The 24508-nt window shown below is 35.1% G+C and overlaps 3 protein-coding genes across 8 annotated transcripts; all 3 read left to right on the forward strand.

Annotated features, from left to right (window-relative positions):
• Positions 1 to 924: 924 nt before the first annotated feature.
• Positions 925 to 6109, forward strand: LOC118055299 (RNA-binding motif protein 25). The gene is given in 7 exon segments (XM_073410975.1): positions 925 to 1314; positions 2473 to 2729; positions 2863 to 3015; positions 3742 to 4256; positions 4258 to 4799; positions 4925 to 5526; positions 5675 to 6109. Coding segments are annotated over 7 exon segments (2649 nt in total). The 5' UTR covers positions 925 to 986; the 3' UTR covers positions 5927 to 6109.
• A 2798-nt stretch (positions 6110 to 8907) lies between these two features.
• LOC118055381 (spermidine synthase 1) lies at positions 8908 to 12852 on the forward strand. Its single transcript, XM_035067280.2, has 9 exons — positions 8908 to 9247; positions 10251 to 10327; positions 10435 to 10557; positions 11177 to 11281; positions 11501 to 11573; positions 11653 to 11724; positions 11852 to 12047; positions 12290 to 12416; positions 12529 to 12852. Exons 1-9 carry the CDS (start codon positions 9079 to 9081, stop codon positions 12592 to 12594), a joined length of 1008 nt encoding a protein of 335 aa, XP_034923171.1. The 5' UTR covers positions 8908 to 9078; the 3' UTR covers positions 12595 to 12852.
• A 3949-nt stretch (positions 12853 to 16801) lies between these two features.
• Positions 16802 to 23515, forward strand: LOC118055389 (putative potassium transporter 12). 6 transcript variants are annotated; one of them, XM_035067287.2, is made up of 9 exons: positions 16802 to 17310; positions 17985 to 18213; positions 18315 to 18563; positions 19735 to 19785; positions 20290 to 20550; positions 21389 to 21441; positions 21529 to 21643; positions 21767 to 22021; positions 22293 to 23515. In XM_035067287.2, the coding sequence occupies exons 1-9, from the start codon at positions 17035 to 17037 to the stop codon at positions 23342 to 23344; spliced, it is 2541 nt and encodes an 846-aa protein (XP_034923178.1). In that variant the 5' UTR covers positions 16802 to 17034; the 3' UTR covers positions 23345 to 23515. The 6 variants fall into 6 exon arrangements, with proteins under 6 accessions (XP_034923178.1, XP_073266840.1, XP_034923193.1 ...); XM_073410739.1 differs by lacking the exon at positions 17985 to 18213 and having other exon boundaries at positions 17114 to 17310; positions 18315 to 18358; positions 18516 to 18563; XM_073410740.1 differs by lacking the exon at positions 16802 to 17310 and having other exon boundaries at positions 18154 to 18213; positions 18315 to 18358; positions 18516 to 18563.
• The last annotated feature ends 993 nt before the right edge of the window (positions 23516 to 24508 follow it).

Here is a 24508-nt window from a genome sequence, read left to right on the forward strand (position 1 = left end):
GATTAGTCGTGGTACATGCAAGCTGGCCTAGGACACCCATGTAAATAAAATTAAAAAAAAAGCACTCACGTCGACGATGGTGAAAGGCTTCATACATATAGATTGCACGCTCAATCATGATCTTGCATTTTTTACCGTCTCATCTCCCCAAACTAAACAGGGACGAACAAAAATTCATGTTTCATACTGTATCATTTCTATGTCTTCATATCCTAAAACAATAAGGAGTGTTAAGATTCTGTTTTTTAAAGATAAATTTGTTTTAAGATATATTAATATCTATATTTTTTTAATTTGCAATATTAATACATCAAAACATATAAAAAATTAAAAAAATTATTAATTTAATATTTTTTAAAGCTAAAAATATTTTTCTAAGACATTTCTAAACAAAAAAAAAATACTTTAAAAAATATTTTTTGTTACATTCACAAATAAAAAATATTCAATATGTTTGTAAAGTCCAATGGGTTTATTTATAATTAATTATTTGATTTTTTTTATAAAATAAAATAATTGTCTATTAAAACTTCTTTTTTAAAAAAAAACTAATAACCAAACATTACCTCGTACAAATGAAATCCTAACCGTTGGATCTACGAGGATTCCCATTGAAATGACCACAAGCAAACAGGTCGTAAGAAAAAAAAAACACTAATACTCTTCGGCTATTCATTCAATGAGGGCACACAACGTATTAAATTAAGAATATGTTTAGAATTGCGGTTGATATTATTTTTTAAAGTATTTTTTTGTTTAAGAAAAGTATATTAATAATATTATTTTATTTTTTTAAAAATTATTTTTAAAATCAATACATAAAATAATTTAAAAATATTTAAAAATATATTATTTTAAATAAAAACAAATTTAAATTTTTTTAAAAAGCTGCACCACAATGCCAAACGTCCTCTAAATAAATTAAACCAAACAACGCTAGGAGCGCATATCATTGCCAGATCAGATCTCTCTCAGACACTCTCTTCATGGTGGAGGATCCTTCCTCATCTGCTGCTCCCTCTCCCGCCATTCCAGACCACAATTCCTTAAAAGCTGAACCCCTTAATAATAATAACAATGATAACCCAACATCCCAACCCGGTGCCACAATCGCACCAACGCCGTCGATCACCTCCTACTCGCGGCCTCCCTCGTTCCGTCCAGTTGCTGCACAATTTTATCAAAACCATAGCTTTGGCGTTGGCGTCCCCCCCATGATGGCGCCGTATCAGGTTCAGCCAGGATTTCAGACTCCGAGACCACCCTTCACGCCCATCCCCAATGGTTATCAAGGGACCATCGCCCCCCCACCTGGTGGGTTATTCCTCTTCTTCCAATTTTTTATTTTCTTTATTTTTTTAATCTTTCTGTCTGTCTGTCCATGTCATCGTTTAATCATTAGATATTGTTGTTTTCTTCCTTTTGAATTCATTTGTGTGCTATTTTAATTACTGAATGATAACGATGAGTTTTGAATTAAATACACGGGGAGTGTGTTCAGTTAAAAGAGGGTAGCGGAGGAATTTAGAAAACAAAACCCTCCAAAAAGGGATATAGATGACCGGATGTTTTCCTCCTACAGTGGTCTTGATTGAATACGGTGAGAAAAGTTGGAAGGCTCTTTAAGACCGAGACACCATCAATCACCTTCTACAACTCCTTTTTTTGGTATGCACATATTTCTCCTGGTTTTGTTTTCTTTTTTCCTTTTTTGCTCTGGAATAAAAAAATTCAAGGTGAAAGCCAAAAAATCGGTATTATTAGAGCTTACTAAATAAGAATACTATCATAATCTTGAACCATCGTATCCTTCTGAATCATGTCATGTTTATTTTAGTTCTGGTAATTGTAAGGATTCTTTCCATTTCATGGGCCTGTCTATGAATTGCCAGCAGCAGAACATGTTAACAACTGAACGCTCCCTGGCCTTGTGTTCTAAGGTATCACAATTCTTCCGATTTACCATCAACCCATTTCTTTCTTCCCCTCTCTCTTGCTATTCTTTTTTTGTTTACCTGCTTTCGTTGAACAACTAACAGTGATGATAAACTAAAAATTGCAAATAATATACTAGTCTAGTTTCTGTGTTATTACCTTCCTTGTACCCACAAGATATTCCAAAACTCATGTTACTGCATGTCAAAATCCCACTTTTGGTGCATGGGTTGATTTGAAAAGACTACTTTCTTGCAAGCAGATGCACGAGGTAAGCCAACTTCACAAGACCATGTTTATGAACTCGATCCTATTTTTCTTTATGTTTCCCTCAGGTTATCTGTTCAGCTGGTGATAGTTGATGCCTATGGTGCCATCTCTAGTATGCTTTTATTGTGTGGTAACAACACTTGATTATTCTTTTCAAATTCTTCTTTGCCCATATGCTTAATGGTGAGAACCATGATTTCATTCTGTATTTCATTCGTAGACCTGCTCTGATGTGTCTACGTAGATGTTAAATTTTATTTTTTGCAGGAATCCTGAGCTATCCCTCCCTGTATCCAACAATGGTTCGCCCCTTATTTCTTCCACACCCTCCTGGAGCATTCGGTGTGGTTCCAGCAGTGCCTCGGCCCCTTATTCCTGGGATTCCTGTTGTTCGCCCAGTTATCTCCCAAATTATCAGGCCAGTAGTTCCTTCTGTGACACCAGCTGAGAAACCACAAACCACAGTTTATGTTGGCAAGATAGCACCGTCTGTGGAAAATGATTTTATGTCATCACTCCTTCAGGTATGTTATCACTTACACTATTTATGCTTCACAATCAGGCTTCCTCTTCCTCTTGCTTTACCAATAGCCTTGTTTATGTCAAACTATTGAAGTTTTCATTCTGACAAAATCTATGGTTTTGCACTTTCTGAAGTTGTGTGGACCTGTCAAGAGTTGGAGACGCCCTCAAGATCCTGCTAATGGAACTCCTAGAGGTTTTGGATTTTGTGAATTTGAATATGCCGAAGGGGTTCTCCGAGCATTACGACTGCTGACTAAATTTAACATTGATAGGCAAGAACTAATGGTATGTAGGGATGTCATTTTTTTCCTTTAAATTCTGGAAACACCATTGATTATGAGATGAATGGCAATAACTTTCAATGTTTGGTATCAATTTCAATTGAACTTTTCTGTTCTTTGGCAGGCATGTAAATGAGTTTTATTGTAAGAAAATCTCTGGTTAGCAAGTGAATAGGAGGTCTTAAATCTTGAAATCTTCAGCATCAAATTTGGCAGGCAGTATTTCACTGGAATTTCATGAGGTTAAGATGTAAAAATTAATTGTTTGCCTTTCTTGTAATTTTTTCTATCCTTGAGAAATTCTTCACTTATTTTAACCTTGCTTGACCAAAACGAATATTGGAAAAAGAAAAGGAAATTTTGCTACCAGATCTGAAATAAAATTAGAATTTAATTTGGGAGAGGCAAATAATTATTGGTTGCAACCACTTTTTAACATAAATTCAGAATTTGAACCTAATGCGTGGAATACTTATTCTGTATAATACCCTTGTCAGTTTTGAAGCACTCTTGACCATCAACTTGATTTTCTCAAGAGAAATAGGGGCTATAGGGACTAGAAAATAAAAGCACAGTGTAGCGTGCATATCGTGGCTGCTTCAAGGAATCACTCATTAGAAGTAGTGGATATTTCATTAATCAACTGTTTTCTTTCTTCATTTTATTTTGTATTTGTTTTAACTAATTCATTTGCATCTCATCATTGTTCTTTCTATTGCATGGTTAACAGTTAAATGTTGATCAAGCAACTAAAGAATATCTGGAGCGGTATGTTGAAAAGAAAACTGAAAACTCAAAGATTTTCAAAGAGACTCAAGCTGCAGGGGCTGACAAGGAGTATAGAACAGGCATTGATAATGAGAAGGGCGAACCTCCCATATCCTCCATCAATGTCTCAATCAATGACAGTGACAAAGGGAACAAAGAAAATCATGACCATGCTAACTTTGGTATTGTGACTGATGAGGACAAGGAAGGTGATCGAGAGGCTATGGAGAATCTCACTAGCATGATAGAAGAGAGGGTAAACACCAAACCTCTGCCTCCTCCTCCACCACCTTCACAAGCACCTGCAGATGGTTCTGTCAATCCAAACTTGGAATTGCCTTCTAAATCGAGAGATGTTAATACTGATGCTGACATAATGAGGAGTCATGAGTGCTTACAGTGATACATCATCAGTTTTCTTTTATTAGTCTATGTTCTGATGGTAGTTTTTCAAACTTCAACTGTTAATTGTTGACGTTTATGATTATGAAGAACGAGAAATTGAAAGATATGGAAGGGAAACAGAACGAGAGCGGGTTTGGAAAGAGAGGGAGCAGAGAAGGAAGATTGAGGAGGCCGAGCGTGTGTATGAAGAACGCCTCAAAGATTGGGAGTGTAGGGGGAGAGAGAAGGAGAAACAGAGGCAGTATGAGAAGGAGAGGGATAAAGAAAGAGAACGCAAACTAAGGAAGGAGATTCTTCATGATGAGGAAGATGAAGATGATGATTCGAGAAAAAGGTGGCACAGAAGTTTTTTAGAGGATAGGCGAAGGAAGAGGCTGCAGGAGAAGGAGGATGACTTGGCTGACAGGCTCAAAGAAGAGGAAGAAATTTCTGAGACTAAGAGGAGAGATGAGGAAGAAAAGCTTCTGGAGAAACAGAGAGATCCATTGAAACTCTTGTCTGGACATGTCTCGAATGGAAGTGATATAAGGGGTCTGATCGAAGGACCTGGTATTGAAAGTACAGAGAAGGCTGTTGAAAAAGATTATGGTGTTTCTGGTAATGAAAACCACACAGGTAAACTTTCTTTATCTGTATTTGGTTTTTTTTTTTTTTTTTTTTAAATGTTAGTGTGTTGTCCCCCGACATCTCTTGATGGAAAAAATGTGAAACTTTTGAGGGTGGCATGCTCTGCATGACAGGTGATGGGATTTTACAAAATGGTGTTAGTGATGAATCAAACATGGCATCGACAGCTGAATCAGATATGCGACAGAGTGGCAGCGCTCCTGCAAGAAAGTTGGGCTTTGGTTTAGTTGGCTCTGGAAAACGAGCTGCTGTCCCATCTGTTTTCCATGAAGAGGAGGATGATGATGCACATAAGGAGAAAAAAATGAGGCCACTGGTTCCCATTGATTATTCAAATGAGGAGTTGCAGGCTGTCCAACATGCTGTTTCTGGAGCACAGCCACCAAATCTTGTTGCTGCTGCAGAATTTGCAAAGCGAATATCAAATGATACTCCCAAAGAGGAGAAGCCTGATGTAGAAAGAAGCAGACGCTCTCATGATAGGTCAAGGCAACGGGATAGGGACTGTATTTATGATGACATTAATCGAAGCAGATATGATAACAAAGAAAAGGTTCCTGAATGGGACAGGGACCGAAACCGAGAACATGGGCTAGATAAAGTCAAGACACCAGATAAACAGAAGCTTTTGGATGCAAAGCAATTGATTGATATGATCCCAAAGACCAAGGAGGAGCTATTCTCGTATGAGATAAATTGGGCCATGTATGACAAGGTAAGCAACTCTTTTTACAGTTCTTACTGCTTAGGAATAAATCGTGTCATATATTTGCTTTCCCTTCTTGTACCCTCATTTTTTACTACCATGCCCCGAGTTCATGCTCTTTAATGTTCTCATGTTGTTTTGTTCTGCACCTTCACAGCATGAGCTTCATGAGAGAATGAGACCTTGGATATCAAAGAAGATTACAGAGTTTTTGGGTGAGGTAGAAACCACATTGGTTGATTACATCGTGTCGAGTACTCAAGACCATGTGAAGGCATCCCAAATGTTGGAGATGCTTCAAGCTATATTAGATGATGAAGCTGAAATTTTTGTCCTCAAGATGTGGAGGATGCTCATCTTTGAAATTAAGAAAGTGGAAACAGGTCTTTCCCTCAGGTCAAAATCATGATAGAGCATGCAATACCTTTTTACTTGCATAGGCACAAAGCTGATCTTGTTATTAGTCTTAATCTTCGTAGTTTCGAACAGAAAATATATTGCAGGCCATGTTTGTTTCATGTAAATGGTTTTCTAAAACTATCTTCCAAACTTTCAAATGTTCAGTGAATTTTAGGAAAGTTGGTAGATGGAATATGGTTTCTAGTCAGCTAGAAAAAAAAAAAAAAAAACCTTTTTGCTACCAAAATATTTTCCCTAAAGAAGATATATGAAAGGAAAAAAAAAATGATTCTGGTTTGAAAGTTGATCAAGTCTTGAACTTTTTAGACGAGTGTTTTCCATTTTCACAATAGAAGACTAAGCAATGACTTGCACCTGATTTGATTCTTTCTTTTATTGCTGGATTGTGAGGTCTTTTGTGGGATAGCATCGATAAAGTGTCATTTAACGAATTACTCGAAAAATTTAATCTATTTTTTATTCAGTTTCATAAATTTGAATAATATAACCAACAAGAAGAAAAAATATAATTACAATTTTTAGGATTTTATTCTAGTTATTTTTTTCTTAATTTGATTTATATTTTAGTTTTATTTTTCAATTATCTTGGGTCATTACACAGGTTCTCTAGTATTCTCAATATATTTTACTAGCTGGACCGAATAAATGGAGCGTAAATCTAAACGTACAATAGCTAAATTGCTTAAATAAATAATAATAATAATAATAATAAAATTCTCAAAGGATGTGAATCAAAATAACAATTAATTATGAAGGGGTAGTTTAATTATTTAGATTTTGAGTTTGTTTTTTAATAATCACGAGTTCAAGTTTTTTTTATAATAATTAAAAATTTACGGTTATTTAATTTTAAAAGCTCTTAGAATTAATTAAGGTATGTTAAAATTAGCTTGAATATTGAATATTAATAAAAACAAGAAATTATTTTAATATTTTTTGCTCACATGATTCTCACGTGTTTTTTTTTTTTTTTAAATATACACGGGGTATAAATATCTAAATCAGTGACCATTGAACTGCTGAAAAAAAAAAAAAAAAAACCTTCAGAAGATGTACTATTATCTCAATCTTATACAGCCAATAATTATGCACGGTCCATTTCTTACTATAAAGTCCAACGCTGCGACAACACGCTCGCAACCTTAAAAAGTTTCAAAGCCTAGACCCGTGTTTTAAAAAGGGCGGGGAAGGAAGGTGATGTAATCATTAAAGTATCACATTATTGAAGTAATCATTCCCTTCTTCTTAGGTGACCACCATCCTTCCGTTGTCAGAAGAGTCCGGTCTTCCCATGATTTCTACATGATCGAGAAGGTGAAGAGGTAGGGGCATTTTCTGGTGCCGGGGAGCTCATCTCATCAATCTAATGGCTCAAAACCACTAGAAATCCAATCCTACGGCTCCAAATAATAGACCAGAGCCCGGAATGAATTTAAGGAGCAAGGGATGCGGTATCGCCGGAAAACCAACGGTGTTGTTGCTAACTCTCTTCGGCGTGCGTCGACCATAGGTGTTTGGTCGTGGCATTGCCTCCTCGTCAACAACCAAGTACGAGTCTGAACTTGTCTAAACCGTCGTGAGGATAATTCTTCCCATCGTTTTTTCCCCAAGAACTAAAAAGAGTGAAATTGGAGTGTTCACCCTAGCAAGGAATTTTCATTTTTTTTTTTATTTTCTCTTTGTTGTTTGAGGTCTTGTGATTTCAAGATTAAAATTTATAAATTTGCCAATAGATTCTGCTAGTCAACCGAGTAGGTTTATGAAATGATTCTAGCTTGTAACAGCTTTAATTTCAATAAATTTCATACAAATTTGAGGATCAAAATTATTAAATGACCTAAGATTCGAGGTGAACATTTTTTATAGTTTTATATCTGATAAAATAAAAACAACATAAATAAAAAATATTGTGATTTATATTTATCCGTATAACAAGTAAAATAAATCAAATAATCAAGATTGGATGCACTGTAAAACACATCACATGCCCAGTTATTGACTATTATCCGATATAAAAAAATCTCTAATACCATGTAATTATTTACCACTGGTATTTAATATATTTAAACTGAGAAGCATGAATTAATTGAGAAAAACAGACTGAAAGTCAATTAATCTGGACGATTTAGAAATTTAAAAGAAAACAATATATAAGACTAAAAACACCATGTGGGTGATAATCATGTGAAATGCCTCATCAAACGTCAGATAAAAGAAAAAAGAGGAAAAAGTTGAGGAAACCTCATCCCAAAGTTCCCAGAACCCTAATTGATAGCCCCATCATTTACTGCAGCACGTCCTTCATGCTATGATTCACATCATAAACAAGGTCTCTGATTTTAAGGAGATATTATGCTCACAAAAAGTAAAAGGAAACCAAGAACAAGGACGCGTCTTTAATAAGCAGATTCTCTCTGCGATGCAGCGTATAGCAGTGATTATTATTATTATTATTATTGCCAAACGAATCAAGGTTTACTTTTTGGATGATTGATAGATTGACTGTTGCTGTGGTTGTTTTTTTTTTTTTTTTTTAAGGATTTTTATTTAGAAATATATAAAAATAATATATTTTTTTATTTTTTATTTTTTAAATTAATAATTAAAATAATATGAAAATATAAAAAACAAAAATAAATTTAATTTTAGCTTTTTAAAATATTTTTTGTTCAAAAATATATTAAAATAATTCTTTTTTAATATCAAAATAATGAAGGTTGCAAGTTGCATAAATTATATTAATGTAGGAGATATAATCTTACAATTATTTGATAAGTAAATTTAATCTTAATTTATGTTCAAGTTGGTTTTAAAATATATATCACCATTTAATAAAATAAATTACCACGCATCAATCAATTATGCACCCATAAAAAAAAAAGGATTAGAATATGGGAAAATAAATAAAGTAGCATGTGGCTTCCCTTCCATTCCTTTTAAGCAGTAAACTTTGGGTATACCTCTTCATTAGGTTTTTGAGGGTGGCTCTCTCTCTCTCTCTCTCTCTCTCTCTATCTATCTGTCTCTCAGGGTGCTCCTCCTCCTCTTTCCTTTTTCTACGTACCTGAGTTTTTTTTTTTTTTTTTGTGAGGAGGAGAGGGTTTTAGGTGCTCCAGCAAGAGAAACTCTCAGAGAGTCTGTATGGCTGAAGAGAGTTTTGTTGGTGATTTGCCAGTGAAGAGGCCAAGAGAAGATGAAGAGAACGGGGCCTGTGCTGCCACTGAAGCCATGGAGACAGAGACCAACAGTAGCGATTATATTTCCTCTGTTATTCCTGGCTGGTTCTCTGAGATTAGCCCAATGTGGCCTGGTATTTCTCTTCTCTAACGACCCCCCCCCCCTTCATTTTTCGCCTCCTTTTCTTTTGATTACAACCAAGAACACTATGCATCTTGAAAAGTTAAAGACCTCCACTGTTTCTTTTGAATACAAGATGATACACTCATGTTGTTCTGCGTAGCTGTTAATCTATAAGAATCATGGGTGCTCTTTTGTTACATCTTATTGCAAATTATGTTTTATCTGAGGACTTCAATTTCGGGCTTTTAAGTCAGTTTGGTTTGTGTGAGATTTTTTTTTTGGTTTAGGTTTAACCGGTAATCCTGGGGGTCTTTTTTTCCGAGTATTTACAATTCGTTTGGCTGTTTTTGTTCATGGCTTCACTTCAGGGGCGCCTTTCCTTTTTCTTCTCTTCATAATTATTTTTAATTTATATGATTATTCCCTGTAATGAGAACTTCATGTTTTATTTTTATGCCATCTAATGTTCTATTACACCCTTAACCACTGACTTAATTAAAATCCCTTTCATTTTTACTAGTCTAGGTGCTTGTACCTGATTGGTGGGAATTGGCGTGTATCTGTTCTGTCCTCTTGCATGAATCTGAATTTCATTCATTTTACTCTGAATGATTCTTAAAAATATGGTATTTTTGCAAGTGTTGGGAGTTTTGAATTTTGATACTAATAGGATTACTGAGTAAAGAACTAGCTTTGCATTTATTTACAAAATGATTTCTTGTGCTGTTTTCCTTGAAATGTCCTTGTGCCACTCGACTGAGGCTATTTCTGCAATATTGAGCAAGGATACCTTGCAGTATTTAGAATGTCAGCTAATTTGTCGCACCATTCTCTGTTCTGCACTTTAATGTAGTTATATGTGGTGTTTTTCTAATGTACTGTTATGTACATCTGAAGCCTCATTATCTTTGCCAACTTCATCGTAACTTTTCTTGTTCATGGCCCTAGTCTTTCTCAATCCCACGTTTTTGGAGTTTATTTCTTCTTACGAGATTCACTCTTGAAACCTGTAGGAGAAGCACATTCCTTGAAAGTAGAGAAGATCTTATTTCAAGGGAAGTCTGACTATCAGAATGTCATGGTCTTTCAGGTAATTAATACCCTGGAGATGTGCTAATCTTTTTGTTTTTTATATGTCCAAACTTATCTTATAACATATATTGATGCTGAATTATGCATCATGATGCTATTTTGCAGTCATCAACATATGGAAAGGTTCTAGTTTTAGATGGGGTGATTCAGCTAACAGAGAGGGATGAATGTGCATACCAAGAAATGATCACTCACCTTCCTCTTTGCTCTATTGTAAACCCAAAGAAGGTATAGAATCAAAGAATCGAATGGAAACGCATTTGCATACTTGAGTGCCATTTGAGCGTTGTTACATGTATTACGACACATTTTAGTTAGTATTTCATTCCTGGTTTAAATCTTACACCTTTTATGTGTAGTTGATGCATTGTGCATAGGATATGTCAGTAGGGAATGGGCCATTCAAGTACTCATATTTAGTTTAGTGGGATGGGTGGCATCAGAAATGGAATACATGCTTTGTTTCTTTCTTTTTTTTGCCATTTTTACCTAGAGCCTATATCAACAATTTGGTGTGGTGGAAATTTTTAGAAAGCAGGAAGCATGTTAATTGAGAAATTCAGAACTACAGCCAGAGGATATGGGATCTAAAACTAATAGATGAAAGAGAAAATCGAAAGAATTTTGACAAGCGAGAAGTGCCAATCTATAGAAGTTAGATTAAAAAATTCATTTCAATGCTGTTGAAAATGGGGTGGAAGATGCTGAGCTGATTGATCTAGTTTTATGTTCACAGGACTTCTTTTCGGTGTTTTTCCTTGGTAGTATGATTTAACATAATTGCATGGTGCTAAATGTAGTTTCTCTTTTTTCTTTCTAATTCTTTCTACATTTTTTTCTTCATCAGGTTTTGGTTATTGGTGGAGGAGATGGTGGGGTCCTACGGGAAGTGGCTCGTCACTCTTCTGTTGAGCAGATTGACATATGTGAAATAGATAAGATGGTTGTTGATGTGAGTAGGACACCTAAAGCCTCTTTCATACTCAGGCTATTTTTCCAGATTTTTAATGGTTACTTTGGCATGGAGTTTGATCTCATTAAAGAAGTGGATATGACATTTTCTGATTGAGTTTTCTGTTTCGATTTCAATTTTATAACATTTAGGACCCAAATTTTCAAGTATCCTTGAAACAGTCTCTGTACTATATCTTATTCCCTTTTTGTCTTCCAGGTTTCTAAAAAATTCTTCCCTGACGTAGCAATCGGGTATGAGGATCCCCGAGTGACTCTCCGTGTCGGTGATGGTACGAACTGCTGCTTTCTTGTTCCCCCTTTTCTTATCTTGTGAATTTATTTATCGGTTGAATTTCTTTGAACTTGCAGGAGTTGCATTCTTAAAGGCTGTTCCTGAAGGTACTTATGATGCAATCATAGTAGATTCTTCCGACCCAATAGGTAACAGCACTACTGCAAGCTCTGCAAATTTGTACTTGTTAAGAGGGAACTTGACAATTGTCTGTTTTAATTTAGCAGCTCTGAATTCCTTTTAACTTTCAAACGATTATGTTTTTGCATAACTCAGGTCCTGCTCAAGAGCTTTTTGAGAAGCCCTTTTTTGAGTCAGTAGCAAAGGCTCTCCGTCCAGGAGGAGTTGTGAGCACACAGGCAGAAAGTATATGGCTTCACATGAACATCATTGAGGATATTGTGGCAAACTGCCGTCAGATCTTCAAAGGCTCTGTCAACTATGCTTGGACAACTGTTCCTACTTACCCAAGGCCTGTACTTATCCCCTGGCCTCTCACTCATAGCATTGTTGATGTGCACATATAACAGCGACCTCACTCTTAGAATTAAAGGCCCTTATCATTTATCTAAACATATCTTCCCAGCCCGATCCTTACTATCAGAATCAGACGTCTTTTATTTATTTATTGCCCTTGACGTAAATGCTATTTGGTGGTAAGTGGATATGATGTATTCTTTGTTTCTAATTTTTTTTGGATTTGTTTTGTTTCAGCGGGATGATTGGTTTCATGCTTTGCTCTACCGAGGGACCCCCTGTTGATTTCAAGCATCCAGTTAATCCTATAGATGTCGATGATAGTCAAAGAAAATCAAAACCTTTGAAATTCTACAACTCAGAGGTGAGGGGCGTTATAGCAAATTACCCTTCTTAAATGAGCCCATGTTTCTTCCAATTCGTGTCACTGAGTACTATAGTTCTGTTCTTACAATTACTCCTGTTCCCAATTTCAGTTGCATACAGCGGCTTTCTGTTTGCCTTCTTTTGCAAAGAAAGTGATTGATTCAAGGGCTGAATGATAGAATGTTGAAGATCAGAGAAGGAGCAGGCTAAAGCTGTTGTCAAGGGTTTGGTCTTCATCCTCTCCGAAAGGTCTATATATTCGGCGATGAGCCATGGAAGAAGTTGAAGTTTAAATTTATGTTCTCAGCAATGGTTTAGTTGAGAGAACTTGATTACTTTGTTTTTTATGGATTTCAAGGGTCAGACCCGCCTTAAAATTATTATCGAGATTATGAAATTTTTCAAAAGCAATCAGGTAGACCTTTTAGTTGATAGATATGTGGCTTTTCTGCTTGCCTCGTAAAACCTACATTTACAACTTTTCCTATGACTTTGATACTATACATACTTTGAGGTTCTCGACTTTTTGTAGAAATCAGATCTGCCTGTAAGAGAAATTTTTTTACATGCACAAGGCCCGCAAATTAAACACCGTGCGCTGGTGCATGGATAGATTTCAGGAAAAGGTATGCGGCAAAACTCTCTTGCATGTTCTCAGTTCAATACTCATTACCGAGGTATTTTTGGGCTATGCTTGTTCAATGCGATTAGATCGAACAGTGCTGCTAAGCCTCTAAGGTTGTCCAAATATAGGGTACTGCCTTGCCTTCCTAATGCAAATTTTACAACTTGGTCCCCATCTATAAACTCTATTGATTTAGAAAAAGAACAATCCCACCATGCTATAAGTAAAATAAAACAAAAATACAATAATAAATTTAAGATTGATACAACGAAATAACTGAGAGATCAAGTGAGTGACAACTGACACAGCTGTACATCTAGTTCTAATTTGCTAGCCCAACATGATTGAGTTGGAATTCCACATAATAGGGAAAACATATTTTATTTGAATAACATATTTTGCTGTTAGGATAGTTAAAAAAAAAAATGGTATTTTAAGTAAAAAAAAAATTATAACCAGTTCGGCCTTGCAACTCCTGTTGAGTTGAAAAGTCAAAACTAAGATAAAAGATTTATAATGCTAGATTTAGCTGAATTACAATACAGAAAGTAGAAATCGTGTCTGGAAAGAGCTTCACTGGAGATGGTTGTGTTAAGTAAGTCCGTACTGTTTTTTTTTTTTTTTTTAATAGTATTTTGAAAAAAAAATTGATTTTTTTATTTTTTATTTACTTTAAATTAATATTTTTTTTAATGTTTTTAGATTATTTTAATACACTATATTAGAAATCTTTTTTCAATTGTGCTGCCTACATTACTCTTTTTTAACATATTTAAAGAAATTTCTATTCAAGCAATGAGAGTTTTCAATTTTGTTTTCAATGTTTTGGCTTAAAGAACCTTTTAATGATAATTTTTTAAAAATTGTTTAATTTTCCCCATAAAATAATTTTCTTATAATTATCGCACACCTCTTCTTATATAACTATTACTAGACAGGTGGCCCGCTTTATGTTGTGGGCCAGATAAATTTTTTCCTAACATAAAAAAAAAATCCAGATAATAATAACTCCAACATCTAGAACTTGCAAGGGTTTTTCTCTCTTTCTGTCTATGAACGGAATATGAATTAGAATAGCCTCACAAAAAAAAAAAACACATAATCACTAAACTTAAATTTTGATAATTTAGGTAATGTCTAACATCATGATAACAGTTGCTTTTTAAAGCGTTTTTTTTTAATGCATAATAATAATATATTTTTTTATTTTTAAAATTCATTTTGATATCAACAAATCAAAACAATAAAAAAAATCAAAAAAATTGATTTAAAAGGGAAAAAATATTTTTTAAAAAAAACATTAAGCGTGGTTGTGTCACAATAGCAATTGGTACATTAATGTCAAATTATAAAATTAAAAAAAACATCAATTATAAAAAAAAAATTAGATAAAAAAACTCAGGTCAACCCGAGTTCACTCGGCTAACTCGTGATTCGCCTCATGAGATTGGGATAAAAAATTAAATTGTTTGAAAAAAAACCTAGAAAAAGGACTAAAGTTATATCAATTTAAATAAAAAAAAAGTTGAAAAAAACCCGTGTAAACTTAGGTTAGCCCAACTTGCAACCCGTGATAACCACACACAGGAAGAAAACAAAAACAAATTTCACAAAACTCAATGCCTAATAACCTAATATTAAAGAATAAAATTGAAAAAAATATATATTAAAAAAATTCTAGTCAACTTGAGTTAACTTTACTAACATGTGACCCACGACATAAAATTGAGATGAAAAAATATATTATAAGAAAACAGACTTGAAAAAAAAAAGACCGAAATTAAACCAGTAAGAAAGTCGTAAAAAACTAGAGTCACTACATTAACCCGCGACCTGCGATAATCCCATATAAAGAAAAGCAAAAAAAATAAAAAAGTTCAAGGTCTAATAACCTAATGTAAAATGATGAAATTAAAAAATAATCAATTTAAAAAAAAAACTACCGGAAAAAAACTCGAGTAAACCCAAATTAACTTCATTATCCCACAATCAGGAATATGAAATTGAGATAAACCAACATGAAGAAAAGTTTAACAAGTAATGAATCACAATGCCCAATATCTAATGATAAAATTACAAAAAATTAAAAATAATTTGGAAAAAAATTAGTGTTAAATCGAGATAATTTTCAAAATTAGTGACTTGAGTCATAAGACAATCTAGTATAAAAACTAAATCAAAGAAAATAATCATGGACTAAATTAGAAAATAAAATAATCTAAAATATATTAAAAAAATGACAATAAAAATAATAAGGACCAAAATTAAATAAAAATATTAAATGAAATAAAATGTTCAGGGATGAAATTGACACAAAAATAAATAAAGAAAAGGATTAAAAAAGAATCAATAAAAAGAATAATGATCAAATTGAATAAAAAAAAAAACTATATGAAATAAAATGTTCAGGGACGAAATCAAAAATAAAAAAACTTTTAAAAGCATTAAAAATAAAATAAATAGCAATCAAAAGAGTGAAGATCAAAATTGAAGTAAATAATAATCAGAGGACATATTTGATTTTTAGTAGGGCCAACACGAAAACCAAGGTTTGGAAAGAGAAAAGAGAAATGAAAAAAATTCACTAGAGATCAACTACATTTGACATTGACACGCGTCAAACCACCATGTAGAGGATAAACCTCCACTTCCAATGTTGTCGTTGATGGTGACATTTGAATATCAGGAGGCGCCACACGCATCGCTTAAAAAGTACATATATCTTCCACTTGTTAAAATAAACTATGCACATGCCAGTAATTTTTTATTGTTTTATTTTTATATTTATTCAAAGACCTAATTGTTCCTCATTTTAATTGACAACAAAATTGTATGGAAAATACCCAAATAGCCCTAACCATCAATTTTATTTTTGAGAAATGTAGGGGCAATATAATCGTTTAACTATTCACTTGAAGGTGAAAAATACCAAAAGCTCTTATACACGGTTTTAATCTTTTTAACTTTCAAAGGTATATTAGTTATTACAGTGTTCATGTGAAATGTAGAAGAATTTTTTTTTTATTTTCATTCACTTAGGGTATTTAAATCAGCTTATATACATCTCAATTAAAATATCTTTATATTTTAACCCCAATTGATATGACAATAACAAATAAATCTCAATGAGAATATCTTTATATTCCAAGACCATGTGTTTTGACTTTTTTCAAGAAAGGATAAAATAATAATTTTACTGGTACTATTTACAATCTAAATTATGTCTTGATTTAGGCTTTTTAGTTTTTTTCTTTTCTAGTTGTAAATCCTGGGTGACTTCAGTTTTGCCATCTATAAAAAATATGTAAAAGTTTGTAACCTTTTCAAAATGAATATACATTCATTAAGCATAAATGAGTTGAAATTAAATTAGTATTTTTAAAGAGTGAAGGAGAATATGGTAGAAATTAAGGTTAAGATTAGATACAATGTAATTATATATAAAATTTATTTATAAAAGCTAGTTTTCTTTTTCATGTATTTTTTTGTGGGCTATATATACAAATCTTAATTTCTATCATATTCTTGACCACGGTAAAAAAAAACCAACTAAAAAGTATATGCCAAACTATTTTAAAAAGTATTTGATTTAAAAAAATATTAAATTAATAATTTTTAACCTGTATTCATATTAAAAATAAAAATATAAAAATTAATTTTAATATTTTTTTTTTAAAAAAAAGACAACGTGTGTTCGTTACGTTGCATAAGGATGCTTTTCTACTGGTGATGATGTCTGAAGATAACTCTGCTTCTTGTCTTTTACTCGTGATTGGTTTATTTTCTTCAGTTCTTTCACTTCTTTGTCCCTTTCTATTAATAATTATTGTCAGTAGCAATGCAAAATCAGTACTCAACATCACCTCATATCAATGCTACAGCGTACGGTGACTGCTTCAGTCTGTGATGAACATTAGCCACAAAGGGGGTGGTGCCATTGTACGTGAAGACCGAACCGGTAGGTTTTGTTCTTGAAGTGGGGTTGCAGAATATGGAAGGAGATGAGGATCGGATTGCAGAGAGCAGTGCAAGGTTGGTAGGCAGGAGTAATCATAGCATTGTTGATGGTGGTAGTGTTGGTGAATCTAGGTGGGTGGATGGTAGCGAAGTGGACTCAGAGTCGCCTCCTTGGTCTTTGCTTGATGAGAACGATAGAAGACATGGGTATGGATCCATGAGGAGGAGGCTGGTTAAGAAGCCCAACAGAGTTAACCCTTTTGATGTTGAAGCCATGGAGATTGCTGGTGCTCGCCACCACCACTCTAAGGTACTTATCATATAATCATCACCATTTACTAATTGCATTCTTTCTTTCCTTTTGAATTTTATCATGGCTATCATCCATTTCCCTCAAAATGTATCTGTGTTTCCTAGCTCGTCTTGTTATGCTACTGTGTAAATTTGGGAAAAATGTTATAAAATTGACTTTCACGAGAATTTTGTGAGTTGTGACCAATGATGAAGGTAGGGAATCGATAAACTCCACCATTATTATAGTTGCTATTCTTTGCGATGATTTCACCTATTGCCTTACGTTTTGGAGTAAACTGGTCATGTGAACGGTTTTTATCAGTGGCCATTGTGGGGAAGAGCTTTCAGTGTTGCCTGGTTGACCCAAAACTTGACATAGTTTGATTCTTTGGAACTAACATTTGGTGGTTGGGGGGGGGGGGGTTAAGAATTCTATAAACAGCACCTTTCCTCGAGCCGTGATTAGAATCCATGAAAAGAGAGCGCAGCAGAAAAGCAGCTGAAAAGTTATGAGTTCATATCAATCCCAACTTTAACTGCTAGGCATTCAAAAAGATTTTGTCTGCTTCATCTGCCAATCTTACTCACTTCGACAAGCAGCAAAAGTGGTTTGCTAGAATGAAATAAAAAATTCATGAGTCAATGAGATCTGATGTTTTCTATTACTAAACCATTACTTTACTATATTAGGACCTTTCAGTTTGGCAAACTCTTGCAATGGCTTTTCAGACACTTGGTGTGGTGTATGGTGACCTGGGCACAAGCCCTCTCTATGTCTTTACTGATGTTTTCAGCAAGGTGCCCATCGAGTCAGAAGTTGATATCTTGGGAGCATTGTCACTAGTTATTTACACGATTTCTCTCATTCCATTAGCAAAATATGTTTTTGTAGTGCTCAAAGCAAATGATAACGGGGAAGGCAAGAGATATCTTTTCAAATTGATTACTTTTCATCTTGCTTTATTGCTAGTAATCTCATGGACTATATATTGTTTAATACATCGATAACTCTGATTGTAGGAGGAACATTTGCTCTCTCCTCACTGATCTGCAGATATGCAAAGGTTAATATGCTACCAAATCGACAGCCAGCTGATGAAAATATTTCAAGTTTTAAGCTCAAATTGCCCACTCCAGAACTGGAGAGGGCTTTAAAGATAAAAGAAACTTTGGAGAAAAGGTCATCCTTGAAAACACTGCTTTTGCTTTTGGTTCTGACAGGAACCTCCATGGTCATAGGAGATGGTATTCTTACCCCCGCAATGTCAGGTACATGGATGTGTTGTCTCATTGACTGGTAGCTAGGTGCTATCATATGGTCTTACTACTGGTGGATTTCTATCTTCCTTTCACCATGTAGAACTGGAGATTATTCAATAGTGAAGGTGCAACTCCGTCACTAGCTATGGGATTTTTTAAGCAGTAGACGATTCCATGCGATTTATCTTGGGGAACGCCAACAAAATTCAAAGTTAGTGACCTCCTAGAAAATAAGCTCTTGATAGTCAAAACAATAATAATAATAAATAATAAAAAAAACAGAGAACAAGGCTCTGAAATACATGCGACATTAACTGTGGGAGTTTAAGGATTTATCGTCTGTTAAGAACTAGGCTTAACAAAGTGATTCTTGATAGAAAGAAAGATTTAGGGAGAGAAGAAATTGAGAGAAAGAGAGAAAAGGGATTCTGCAGAATTTCTACAAAATATACTATACTGATTTTATTCTTATTCTCTTTAGGAATTCTACAACGATATTTATAGAGGTGGTGATCTCTTGTGCTAACTAATAGTTACTTATTAACTATTAACAATCCTTATCCAACTAATAAAGCATGGTGTCATTCTCCAACTAACTAAGGATCACATGGTGTTGTAACATCATCAAAGTCCAATTCGATGAATTAATGTGAAGAACCAGCTACAGTTACCTATTGGATAAATGATGAGTGCTGATTCGTTGAAATCAAACCCTATAGGGTATAGATATTTTCGTTTGGCTTGCTTGTCAGTGAGATAGGTGAAGGTGCTTGCAACTTCCAAAAAGGCTGAAGCTTTCCTTAAAAGGGGAATTATTTTCACTTGAAACATCATCTTGATCATTCTCTCCATATAAATATTTTTCTGTTGATTTCCCTTTAACCTTAATTTAGAATTGTGTATGTGATAATGTGTTTCGGGTGCGTCTGCAAAAGCGCTTTCAGAATGAAAAAAGCATCAATTCAATGCTTTCTCGGTCCAAAAGCACTCTGAAATGCATTAACAAACCAGTGGACAAGGCATATTGAACTTGTTCGTTGGTTCTTTGTTCAATAATTATGGTGGAATGTTGTATCAACCTATAGCCATTTCAGTGTTATTTTTATTTTATTTGTGAAATAGAATCAATTTCAATTGCCTGGAATGACACTAATTCACTATTATGGCATCTGCCATGCAGTGATGTCGGCTGTGAGCGGTTTGCAAGGTGAAATATCCGGGTTTGGTACAAGTACGTATTTTTTTTTTTTTGTTCTTTTTTTGAACTTCTGTAGATGCATGGGTGGTCTACTTTACTGTTTGGTGTCAGGAAAGAACTGAAGATATTATATGGGGTCACATATCCTTGTGTGGTGTGCTTAAAGTTCTACTTTACCTATTTTTTCTTTTCACAATGTAATGTTATTGTAGTCAGAGAGCTCCTCGCGTGTCTGTGAAATCTGGTCATAGATTGTGGGATGCTTGTTTTGTTCAGGCCAGAATGCACGGAAGGATAACAAGTTTTATACAAACCTGATGCTATTGCAGTGGATCCATGTTAGTAGGAAACTTATTTTATCATGAATTCATTACTCACTGGGTTAATATGAACCATTCATTACATTTGTATTACAAGACAGATACACACAACGCAATTCTGGGCAACTTCCGCATTCTTTTCTCTGGATTTTGTAGATGCAACAACTAATGAATGTTGTGACCAAAATCACTATAATCTCACTGGTTTTGTCTATAGATGCTGTGGTTGTTGTCTCAATCATAATCCTTGTGGGGCTGTTCAGCATACAGCAGTTTGGAACAGGGAAGGTGGGTTTCCTGTTTGCTCCAGTACTTGGTCTGTGGTTCGTTTCTCTGGGTTCCATTGGGATTTACAATCTAGTGAAGCATGATATCAGCGTCATCAAGGCACTCAATCCAGCTTATATATATTTTTTCTTCAAAAAGAACAGTGGTGCTGCTTGGTCAGCTCTTGGTGGTTGCGTTCTGTGCATTACAGGTACATGCTGCCCTAAACTGTGAGCTCTACTGGTGGATTACTACATTGATTTGGATATTCTAATCTGTCCTCAGCTTCCCCAGTCATATCTCAGATATGCTACTGGGACCTGGAGACATCTTACCTCAGTAAGAGTAGATGTAATTCATCTTTGCTCATTGTCTTCAAAATGTGCTACCCACATTAGAAGGTTAGGAACCCTAAATCCATATGACTTTAGCTGGTAAGGTGTCCACTGAATTTTCCCGGTATAAAGATCACTCTACCATTCTTGTGTACAAACGTTTCATGACTGATGAAATTCTTCTTGCATATCAACCATACCTGTTGATCTCCTATTGTGAAAGTTTCTCCTAAAGCCTTCTTTTGGGGACACAGATACGTATCAGTCAGTATTGAATGAATAAGCCGAAACAGGTATTGTTATTAAGTCTGTTCTGGGTAGAGACATTTGGGCAATCCAGTTCGTTTGATTATAATTTGATATGTCTACATTGCCTTCTTTTACAGTAGAATCTCTTGATCTTTTGCTTGCTTGCCTCTCTTATACTTCTTGTAACACGTTGTTACAGTCCTGTCTAACTGTAACACATTGTTTCTTTACACCGATATGCTGGTTGCATAAATTAGATTTTTGCTTTTGTCTGTGCTGCTATATTGATTATTGCAAATTAGGTGTTGGACACAGCGGCTATAAAGGCTGATTGATGAATCAGCCTCGCTTCAAAGTGAAAAATGACAACCTACCTTTTCGTATTATCATCTTTGAGTTTGTCAAGTAGCATTGTAAATAAGATACACATGTTTTATGCCACACCATGTCTGCATGTCGTTTCAGGAGCTGAAGCCATGTTCGCTGACTTAGGGCATTTTTCCGTAGAACCCATACAGGTTTCTTTCTGCTTCTCTGAATTTTGTATCCTTCTCGAAGATTTACTATATATATTTCACCTAATTACCCTTTACTACTTGCACCAGATTGCCTTTACTTGTGTAGTGTTTCCCTGTCTTCTCCTGGCTTACATGGGTCAGGCTTCATATTTGATGAAATATCCTGATTCAGCAAGCAGAATATTCTACGATTCTGTTCCAGGTGACTTTTGCCCCTAGTATGATTACTAACATTTATTCATTTCCCTTCTAAACTATCTCAGGTCAAAATGTCTGTATGTTAAGTGCAAAATCTGACACAGTTCCTGAATCTCATGAATAACAGAGAGCCTGTTCTGGCCAGTCTTTGTCATTGCCACCCTCGCTGCCATGATTGCCAGCCAAGCAATGATATCTGCTACATTTTCGTGTGTTAAGCAAGCAATGTCTCTTGGATGCTTTCCAAGGCTGAAGATAGTTCACACCTCAAGGAAGCTGATGGGCCAAATTTATATCCCTGTAATCAATTATTTTCTAATGATAATGTGCATTGTTGTGGTTTCAATCTTCCGAAGAACAACAGATATTGCCAATGCATATGGCAAGTATCTTCCTGCTCTTTCATCTTCATAGCGTTCTTTTTTCTGCATTAAAAAATATCATTTGAAATCTTCTGGAATAGAAAACCCTGCTGGTTTTAAATAATTTCCAGTTGGAAATCTATTGCGTTCCAATATAGCTCAACAAGTCATTTTGATCTTGTCCCGTGTACCTAACTATTTTTCTTGAACGAGGGGCTGGGCTAATGCTTGTTAGTTGTTTCTAAGCCTACAGTTGTAGGTTTGCTAATGGAACTCGTGTTGTACTTGCAGGCATAGCTGAGGTTGGTGTGATGATTGTGAGCACCACGCTGGTGACACTTGTGATGCTTCTAATTTGGCAGACCAACTTTTTTCTGGCTTTGTGTTTCCCGTTAGTGTTTGGGTCTGTAGAGCTCGTTTACTTGTCTGCAGTTTTATCAAAAATCAAAGAGGGAGGTTGGCTTCCGCTTGTTTTTGCTACGTTCTTTCTATGTGTGATGTACACTTGGAATTATGGGAGCGTGTTGAAGTACCAGAGCGAGGTGAGAGAGAAGATTTCCATGGATTTTATGCTTGAGCTTGGCTCCACCCTTGGAACTGTAAGAGTTCCAGGAATCGGACTGCTGTACAATGAGCTTGTCCAAGGCATTCCCTCAATTTTTGGGCAGTTCCTGCTTAGCCTTCCAGCAATCCACTCCACTATAGTATTTGTTTGCATCAAGTATGTTCCTGTCCCAGTTGTCCCTCAAGAGGAAAGGTTTCTTTTCCGTAGAGTTTGTCCGAAGGACTACCATATATTCCAATGTGTTGCCCGATACGGTTACAAAGATGTCAGGAAGGTAGATCACCATGTGTTTGAGCAACTTTTAGTTGAAAGCCTTGAGAAGTTCTTGAGGAGAGAGGCTCAAGATCTTGCCATGGAGAGCAATTTGAACGAGCACTTTGATGATAGTGTTTCCGAGAGGTCAAGGGATTCTGGAGCTGCGGGTGGTGATGGGACAGAGGAACTTAGGGTTCCTTTAATGCATGATCATAGATTGGAAGACCCGGGAACTTCTATTCCCGAAGACACTTCATCAGCATTGCCCGCAAGTGTAATGTCCTCGGATGAAGACCCGGGTCTGGAGTATGAGCTTTCAGCTCTTCGAGAAGCAATGGATTCGGGATTTACTTATTTATTGGCTCACGGGGACGTTAGGGCAAAGAAAAACTCCATTTTCTTCAAGAAACTGGTTATTAACTACTTCTATGCGTTCTTGAGGAATAATTGTAGAGCTGGTGCTGCTAATATGAGTGTACCCCACATGAATATCATGCAAGTGGCGATGACATATATGGTCTAATTCGTTTTTCTCATTTAAGACTCTCTGGGATTTTAATCTCTCCATTTGAAGCTCTAAATAGAACTCTGGGAAAAATAATAATAGAACTGCAGTTGCATCTGTGCGACTGTGTGCATTGTAGCATTTAATGTAGAATGCTTGATGAATTTGCTTTTTGATTCATGCCCTGTACTTAGCTTCGGAGCCTGTCAGTGTCTATCCAAGAGGAGAGGAGTTGAACATGAACTGGTATGCCATGAGGGTCGGATCCACACGTGGAGGAAAGATCATTTGCTGTAGGATGCAAATGCTTAGAAAAGTCCTCATCATTGAAGTCTTCCGACACGCCCCCAGAAAACAACTTTAATAGCAATCAAAGCGGTGGGTGTATCGCCATCAATTTATCACATAATCTTTTGTTTTCTTTTTGGAGTAATTACGTCATATATAATTTAATATGTACCCTTTTTCCTTGCAAAATGAAAACTTGAAAACCATCCAATGCGGTCCAAAATTGTCCTGTACTAATTTTTGTAAGCTAACATTAAACAACCAGCTTAATTTCTCTTTTAAATAAATAGTTGGTCTTCTTTTGGTCTCCAAGTGAGGAAACAGTAACGTATCAAGCCCTCATATTTGTCCAAAATATTTCCAAGAAATTATACTCCATTATTCGAAGGGTTGCTGTGTATATTAAAAAAACAGAAATAACATTAAAGTTCAGAAGGGCGTGAAATAACATTAAAAAAAAACAGCAGCGCTCGACACATGATTACACTGCAAGAGATCCTTAATTACGAAATCTATTTGTTTATTGAGCAAGGGTGCCTAATTTATCGGCAATGATTCGAGCATCTGACCTGATATTTTCCAACGACTAACTCAACGGAAAATTTGTAGTGCTTTCTGCCTTCCTTTCCCTCTTTTTTTGAAGCCAGATGATTGGGAAAATCATTAACTGCACCTCTGCGATGAGTTTTCAAACGCCAAATGGCTTCTCATAGGTCCTTCTTCAATCAACATTTTGAGTCAACCATGTGTTAAATAGAATCTAACACTTCATCATTGGTCCAATTACGAGATTTTAGTGGTGTTTGTCGTGATTTTAGATAATACTTAGGTTAGGGTATAGCCATGATTATATTTTAAAGTGTTTTTTATTTAAAAATATATTAAAATAATATT

Source organism: Populus alba, chromosome 8 (genome assembly GCF_005239225.2).
Source record: "Populus alba chromosome 8, ASM523922v2, whole genome shotgun sequence".
Classification (NCBI taxonomy): Eukaryota; Viridiplantae; Streptophyta; class Magnoliopsida; order Malpighiales; family Salicaceae; genus Populus; species Populus alba.